Below are 9,147 nucleotides of genomic sequence, written 5' to 3' on the forward strand. Positions count from 1 at the left end.
TGCACTTTTTGGGAAATCGACATGGGGAGATAATCTATCATTCCAAACAACATCTCATCATGGTGACATAGCCGAAGTTACCTTTTTGGGGGCCCTGGGCTAGGCTAAAATTTGGAGGCCCCAATTTAACCGTGAGGAAGGCATGTGTACTCAAGTCCTCAAGTGGCCACAGCAATCATTTCAGCTTTGCAGATTTATTAATATTAACAGACTGTACATCAATACATCACTATCATAAAACATAGCTGCATCATGTAGGTGGCTATAGAAGTTGAGACGAACAACTTGAAAATAAATTATTTTGTAAATAGATTGAAAACCGGGAGTAAAAACCGTGTATTATGAGGCCTTGCTTATTTTGCTTGTTAAATGCTGAATATAATTGGGTATTAGACTTGCAGAAAAAGAGGGTCTATTAGCAGGGACATAACGCGTGCCAATTAATATACATGTATGTGGACGAGCGCCCCAATTGATTGATTATGATTACTATTGGATTATACTATTTCATAATATTAATAATAAGTACATGACCCTAGGGCTATATGAATTATATTAAAATTCAATCTTAGGCCTATTATATATCAATTACTATAATATGCTTGTAAGTTCTATTAATTAATATTGTTGCAATAGCCAATTGGTCAAACGCAATATGTTACTTTCTTTGGTGAAGTCACGGGAAAGAAGCTCACAAAATTTTTAGAAAGTCGCCCAAAGCACTAAAAGTTAGCGTATCCCATAAAAATCTGTACTAACAAAGTCGGTGACTGAACCTAACCGTCAAGCACCTCTGAGGTGGTTAAACATGTCCATAGTAGTGAATATGCGGTAACATTCGCAGTAGAAACAGATCAGGTGATTTTAGTTTATTACAATACAGCGCGAGCCGCTTGAACAGCCAAAATCTGACCTTAATGGTGTACGACAAATGTTTTCTAGACTTCTGCCCAATATCGTTCCCGGGGTATTGTTCCCCTGCATTTACATTGTAGTAAGCGTAGTAGGAACGACCAGATAGATATTAATACTTTCTGCGTCTCTGGAGAGATCACTTGGTACTTCAGAAGTGCTACAACTTGAGCGCATTAATTAGTTGCCAGATGTCTTCAGTACGTTTGACGTCACTAAAGCTGCTTTTGATAATGTAAATCTTTGGATTGGATTAATTTTTTTTTACATTATTTCGATTAATAAAAAGAATTCAATTGAAGCGCGTTGATTTTGTAACTTCAGTGAACCAGTACAGACGTCTCCATATTTTGCTATTTTGGAGAGAGGACTTTATCTTCTAATATTCCACAAACAAACCTATTGCAAGCTTTTGATTCCAAAAGAAAAGAGACTTTGAGACTTTCAGAGTTCTCAGCTTTAACATGAGAATGGCGAAGAGGCTCGCTCTTCTTATACCATGTATTGTCGTCTTGTTACTGACGATTGGTGTACGTAAGGTGGATGCGTGTTGGACTGGTGAATACCGTAAGTATTTCGCATTTCGTATAATTTGAACCGGGGGGGTGGCGGGGTACCCAGTACAAAAGACCATACGGGGACACGGCGCGAACATGGGTAGCATTTTTGGCAACTTGATATACCCATGACCCCTTTTTGTAGGACAATTCTTTGTATTTAGTCAAGTTAGCTCAATCGTTAAGGCGTTCGACTATGGTACGAGAGGTTGCGGATTCGAACCCTGGTGGTGCCTAGGAGAATAAATGAGTTAGCTTGAAATTTCCCTGGACAAGGAACTTACTGTTAAAACGGTCTTAAATTTGAGGTTTGTTATAACAATTTCAATAAGGAATAGTTTGCAACACCTGAGATACTTTGTTTCCTATGTTATTTAGTGAAAAGGGCAATACCCAATCAGTACTGTTAGTTGTGACCTAATTTGTTAAGTTTTAAATTAGGAAAACAAGGGGAAAATTACCTCCTACCGTCTTGGCATAAATATTGAACAATTCATTTTGTATGCCTATCATTGCCTATCGTTCCATTAAGCAGTACAGCATGTCTCAAAAAAATTTGCAAGTGAAAAGCGCCCTCTGTGGCAATTAGAAAATACCGTTGTGACATGATGCTTATATCAACGTTAAGGGCACAGTCTTAGCTCTCAAATACCGTTTGTTCTATTCAATTTGCTTTTTTAATCTCGAGATATGTTTAGTTAATAACGAAAGGGTAAAATCACAATTGTGGCACTTTTATTAGGGAATAGCCGGGGGAATAGGGCTGTAAATGTAAACCAATGATAGTTGATATTGATGCGTCTAATGCACTCCCCCTTCGGGGCTCGTGCATTAGACGCATCAACATCAGCGCGCGTGCATTATTTTGTCTAAATTCACTAATTATTTTGTCAAATTTCATGAACTTGTCTAAGTTTATTAACCTATAAGTGTGCAATATTTGTTTGTCTTTTAACATGTCTTTAGTGATAAAGAGAACAGTATTTACCATAATAAAATCATTGGCAGCACATGTATTTAATTTTACAGCAGAATGTTAAATATTTATCTTTTAATTTGTCGTAAGTGAAAAAAGAGGATCATTATACCTGTATCATGATAAAACAGTAAAAAAAATGGGTATTGTTGTGTAGTTGATGCATTCTTTTGATTTCACGAAGGAACTCTTGATAAACAAGATGCTACATGTATCATTGATTTACATGTACACCCTCTAAAACGGCATTTGAGAGCTAAGACTACGCCCTTGACGTTGATGTAAGCATTATGCCACAGCGGTATTTTCTAATTGCCAAAGAGGGCGCTTTTCACTTGCACAATTTTTTTAGACAGGCTGTATAATATGTATTTATAAGTGTATATGATCCTATTTAACCATGATAACCAGTTTCAAACGTTTTGAAAACGTTAATAGACACCATTTTCAGACATTAAAACAAATCAATCTTATAGGCAAAAATGTACGATTTCTTAAATTTTTAATCATCTATTTTCACCACAAAATGATACATTGATACATGTATGTTGTACAATATCATACGTTCCCTTTTCGTTTTAAACCTATAACAAATAAGATAGGGCATAGAGTGGAAGAATTGGCTACTTCATTCCTGCACATAGGTCTTTATTTACTTGAAAATGAATTATTTTGAAAATAGATTAGTAAAAACCGGGATTAAAAACCGTGTATCATGAGATTGGCTTATTTTGCTTGTTTTATGCTGAACATAATTGGTAGCAGATTTGCTACCAATAGGTATTTATTTACTGCGTGTATAACCGGCAAATACGATTAATTATTATATATCATTAGGGCCTAAATGTAACACATTCAATACAGGGGACATTTTAATAGATGTATATGTGTGCCAAACGTGTAAAACTTTCAAATGGAAATATCACAAAATGGCTATTTTTGTGACACGTCACTATGTCATCCGAGCGACTATAATTATTTTTACGTGATATTTTAGTACAAAGTACATTGCACTCGTTTGAAAAAAAAACACACCAGAAAATACTATAGAGGAAACAATATTCTACATAGAATTTAAATCTTAAAGTCATGTGAAAATACAAGTACTATTGTTTGATATGATAGATTTTGACATGATGCTTTGATTCTGCTGTTTCAAGGTTATTTTTGCAAGGGTAATTAAGCGCAAAAATATGAAACACCATCGTTGTTTCGAGTTCATGTACTATTTGTATTGAACTTGCAGACAAAAGGTTGTTCCAAATGATATACTTTCTTCAATTGAACTATTTTAGTCACCATACTTCCAATCACGCACATGTGCCAAATAAACTAACTATCTGATCTAACTGTGGTGTTTGTGAATTGTTGGTAATTGCAGCATGAAAACAAATTGCGGTTAAAAACACAATTATTGAACAAGAAATAAATATGACCCATAAACTTCATATCATCCATTCCTTCAAAGGTTCATACGTTGAGCCCAGTACTGTTACTATAAATTTGCACGTATCACTTCCCAAATATTCTTGTTTGCTTTTGCCGCTACTGCTACGGCCGAAATCACGATATGCGTACAATTTCACTCGCACCTCTTCAGACATTTTTGATAATTATATCGTGTGGCGTGCAGATGATATTTTGCAGCAATTAATTGGCAAGTTACCTGTTTTAAGACAGCCGTTGAACGCTGTCTACTGTTTCTTTCTTTCTTTCTTTCTTTCTTTCTTTCTTTCTTTCTTTCTTTCTTTCTTTCTTTCTTTCTTTCTTTCTTTCTTTCTTTCTTTCTTTCTTTCTTTTTTCTTTTTTTCTTTCTTTCTTTCTTTCTTTCTTTCTTTCTTTCTTTCTTTCTTTCTTTCTTTCTTTCTTTCTTTCTTTCTTTCTTTCTTTCTTTCTTTCTTTCTTTCTTTCTACTTCTTCTGCCACAAGCAGCATAGCACGGTGACGCCAGTTGCATACATGCGTTGTTATTACCACGAACCTTAAGGGGTCAAAGGTCATTAAAGAGGTACTTCCGGTCCGAATCGAAATACCTTCAAAATGCTTCTTCTGCTACAAACAACATATCAGGGTGACGCCACTTGCACACAATGCACATGCATTGGCATTAGGCAGTGTCTCCATTGTAATAACAGATATGGGTCAAAGGTCAGTAAGGGTTCACTTGTGGTCATAGAAGAAATACCTTTAAAATGCGTGTTATGCCACAAACAGCATAGCAGAGTGTCGTCACTTTCACACATGCATTGACATTAGCCAGTATATATTGGGTGTTCAAAAATTTGGGGTCAAAGGTCATTAAGGGGTCACTTCTGGTCGAAGATAAAATATATTCAAAATGCGTCTTCTACCACAAACAACATAGCAAGGTGGCTCCACTTGCACACGTGCATTGGCATTAGTCTGTGTCTCTAGTGTGTGTACAGATTTGGGGTCAAAGGTCATTACGGAGTCACTTTTGGTGAAGATGCCTTCATAAATCCTTTTGATTATTATCATTATTATTATTATAATTATTAGTGTTTTATTATAATTATCAGTGTTATTATTATTATTATTATTATTATTATTATTATTATTATTATTATTATTATTATTATTATTATTATTATTATTATTATTATTAGTAGTAGTAGTAGTAGTAGTAGTAGTGGTAGTGGTAGTGGTAGTAGTAGTAGTAGTAGTAGTAGTAGTAGTAGTAGTAGTAGTAGTAGTAGTAGTAGTAGTAGTAGTAGTAGTAGTAGTAGTAGTAGTAGTACTTAGTAGTACGTAGTAGTAGTAGTAGTAGTAGTAGTAGTAGTAGTAGTAGTAGTAGTAGTAGTAGTAGTAGTAGTAGTAGTAGTAGTAGTAGTAGTAGTAGTAGTAGTAGTAGTAGTATATTATTACTTTACTTTTCGTCGTCGTCGTTGTTGTAATGTAGTTATTATCATTATTTAAACAGTTGAACTCAATTACATGGACTGCCCCCAAGCGACAGCAAATGGCGAATGCTTGTACACCGAGGGTGATGTGGCTCGTTTCCAAGCAAGTGTTTTTCCAGCGGGTGAACCATTTAGCGGTAATGTTCCCCAACCGTTAGCAGATGCCTTTGAGGATGAACAGTTGGCCGCCATATCTGCAAGTGAGTTTCAACAGTTTTGGATTAGACCAATAAAATTATAATTTGAGACCGAATCACAAAAGACTAGTTGAAGACTTGGGCGCATGAAGACTGTAAGTCCACTTTTAACAAAATTGAGTTACAGGTGGTTTTGAAGTTATTGGATGAAGACAAAAATGTTGACATTTAAAAAAAAATATTTGGCCCCTCCCCATAGGGGTCACGTGAGGGGTCAATAGGGGTAAAAAATGAAAAATTGTCCAATGTCGTCAATAGACGTGTTAAATTAATGAAACAATGATTACGAATATATAATTCATTATACATTTTGAGCTCGGTTAATAAGTTAGAGGGTCACTTCCGGTTAAAGGCCAACTGAGGTCAAACTTTAAAACAACCTTCAAATTCAACAAACAATATGTCAAATTGCTCGTCTTTGCTCGTAGACTACTAATATGGTTACTATTTCCAACATCTGCATTCAGTTTTGAGTTATAAGCTTTTGTTTCAATCCGAGCGCAAGAAGACCGAAAGTCCAAAAATGATAAATCGATCAACATCGATCAATATTACATATATTTACTTGGTTGATATACAAAATGCTTTTTCTTGCCTATACCTATGTTTCTGACAAGTATTAATTTATTTGCTTTTTTGGTTTCCAAATTATCTAAGTTTAAACGATCATATCTCAAAATGCCAAATATGGGCTTACGGTCTTCTTGCGCTAAGGTCTTCAGTGTATGACGTCCTGTCAACAAGACCAAAAAGGCGTACTGCGAAGGTCAGCAACCAATCACGCCAGTGCATATGCCAGGCAACGAGATATCGACAACACGTAACGCTCCTAGGTCATACGCCTGGAGTAAAATCACTCTATGTAAAATTACTTCATTGGACCTAAGAGAAGGGCGGATCCAGGGTGACCGTCCTTAGAAAATAACGTACTATTTAATTTTATAATAAAATCCGTAATCAAAATATTTGCACTAGGAATATCATCGTTTTGTTGAAATAATGTTCATTTTGATTAGGTTTATTATGACTTTGTCGCTGACAGTCATAATTAAATGGTTAGTTTACCGGTTTATTTTAACTATCCATATTGACCTCGTCATCGTTGTCAAACTTGATTAGTTGAGTCGTCCTGACCAGAGTCTATTCATGCTCAATTGACATGATCTGCGCATCATATTTTTTTTATCAGAATGCCCTTGTCATTTTAAACCAGTCAAATTGATTGAGTTTCTAGTCATTTTGATCAGATATATCCATCATACTCATCTGCTTCTTCTTCATCATCTTCTTCATCAATATCACCCGCATCAGTTATTAGATTCAAAAAAACTTAACACAATATATAATTTTTCACCCATCATTTACGAAGTATTTTGGACGGAAGCCGGCCAGCTCCCTACGTCTGTAACACCACTGGTTCCCGACGTTGATGAAGCTACTCCTCAAGATTACTCATCTACATTCACAGAAGTGGATAGCTATACTTCTGCATTTGGAATCAATGGCATTACAGTGGATATCATAGACGACTGCGAGGTGGAGACTAATGAGGTTTTTTATGGACTACTGCAAATAGATCATGGTGCATTTAGAGTATTCGAAGAAGATATCATAAATTTGTACGAAAGTGCAGATATTACCCCCACAGTGTGGAAGGGTATAATCATACAAGATAATGATGGTACGTTTTGGGAGCTATTTTGGCTCGTAGGTCTTAAATTCGGGTTGCAACCTAGTCTCCTCTTATTAAAGTGCTAAATAAATAAGCATTTTGCAACTGTCTTAAAGTGCTAATAATAATTGAGCACTTTAGTGCTGTATTATAATTAATTTTCATTTCATTCCGTGGGTGATGTGCTGTCTCTAATTATATAATATTGTAAACCGGATGACAAAAAGTCCGACACTGTCACAGCCTCCCCCACACCCATTAGCACTTATATTTACCATTAGCACGTTAGTAAAGGGGCACTAGGTTGACAATTCTGTTGGCTCTTTTAAACACATTTTACAACGTTTTAATCAATCCACTTTTTTAGACATCAGACTCGGAAATCATAATAAGTATGTAGAAAACACCATTTAGAAAATCGGACCAATCACCTTTATTGGCAGTGTTAAATGTTATTTAATTATAAAAAAACATCATATTGTAGAATCACAATCATTGTTAATGTAAGAAAATATTATTGCATTACGGTGACGCAGGATAGCGGGCTTCGTATCATGATTCTGCGTTTTAGGTAATAGCTTTCTGTAATCATGCAAGACCCTGTATCGTTATTGCCTCTCTCATAATCTAGATTTGTTTGTTTTTCAGATCATTTTTATATAGAAAAAGAAAACTATGATATCAACGAGGACCAAGGAACTTTTACATTTAGTGTGTGCCGTATAGGACAACTCGCAGAACAACGTACAATTGGTAAGATATGACCTGCCACCCATATTATTGTCTACATTACATAATGTCGTATCTCAATAGGCTACGTTGTGTGATTATTTATTATCATTGTTGTATCTCATAGTGTTATTTTATATTTCAGTGTGCTTGTTACTTTTATGAATGGACATGAGATGTTAATATGTCTCAACATTAATATATATAGTTAATTTTACAGTGTATATCATCACAATTAAATGACAATAATAAAAAATCACACAAGGCAGCCTTTTGAGATACGACAGTATGCGATGTCACGAAAGAGATTAGATCCAAACGAGCACCCCGTACCGACTGCGCCATGTTTGCGTGTCGCTCATGGAGGGCAAATAAATGTGGGTTAACTGATCACTTATTGCAACATATCAATTTCGCATGAACCCATCTCTCAAAAGCTTGCATAAAACATATATCAAAAATCTTGGAAAATCTAACCAGCGAAACAAGTGTCTAATTTGCATAAACAAACATGACCGTCTGAGTGAAATTATGGGTGGGTCAAATCAGTTGAAGTTGGTCAAACCAAATCAAAGGTCAAATTTCGACCTTTTTGTATATTAATGTTTTATGTTCAGACACCATTACCATAAAGCTGACGAGTAGGCTCCTAAATAGGTGTTAACCTCCTTTTTGAGAAGTTTGTGTACGCTTGTGCTATTTGCGCTATTTCTGTGTTCACTCACGCATCCCTTACCTAGCGTCGACCCCCATAGGCAATATGCCCACATTCTGCGGTATGGTTTTCCCAGTCGTCAACCCAGACAATTGACGAATGAGGGTAGGAGTCTACCAATCGGCACTTTTTAATGGCGCTTTATTGACATCACGTGACTGTTCACATATACCCCGGATTCCAGAAAAATACAGCACTATTTTTTGGGATTAAAAATATCATCCTGTTTTGTCAAGTGATACATAGCACAACCTTAATCCTTTAGTTGGAACTAACTGCCAATAAAAGTCAAATTGTGCACAAGTTTAAGCTTTCAGAATCTTAAGTACAGGCTAAGATAATAATGTTTTGGCCCTTATTTCAAAATATTGGTAAAATATGAAAATTTACCTTTTATTGCCAATTAGTTCCAAAGTGAAGGGTTAGGTTTGAGTTATGTTTTATTTGGCAAAACAGAATAGTATTTTT

The 9,147-nt window shown here is 35.5% G+C and overlaps 1 protein-coding gene across 1 annotated transcript in view; it reads left to right on the forward strand.

The window, feature by feature from the left end:
* The first annotated feature begins 1,031 nt into the window (after positions 1 to 1,031).
* Positions 1,032 to 9,147, forward strand: part of LOC140135877 (extracellular matrix protein 3-like) — a 21,676-nt gene continuing 13,560 nt past the window's right edge. Inside the window, exons 1-4 of the mRNA XM_072157534.1 lie at positions 1,032 to 1,479; positions 5,387 to 5,566; positions 6,933 to 7,244; positions 7,884 to 7,988. Of these exons, the coding sequence (XP_072013635.1) occupies positions 1,377 to 1,479; positions 5,387 to 5,566; positions 6,933 to 7,244; positions 7,884 to 7,988 (700 nt within the window). The 5' untranslated portion in view covers positions 1,032 to 1,376. The remainder of the gene's footprint in view (positions 1,480 to 5,386; positions 5,567 to 6,932; positions 7,245 to 7,883; positions 7,989 to 9,147) is intronic.

Source organism: Amphiura filiformis, chromosome 2 (genome assembly GCF_039555335.1).
Source record: "Amphiura filiformis chromosome 2, Afil_fr2py, whole genome shotgun sequence".
Taxonomy (NCBI): Eukaryota; Metazoa; Echinodermata; class Ophiuroidea; order Amphilepidida; family Amphiuridae; genus Amphiura; species Amphiura filiformis.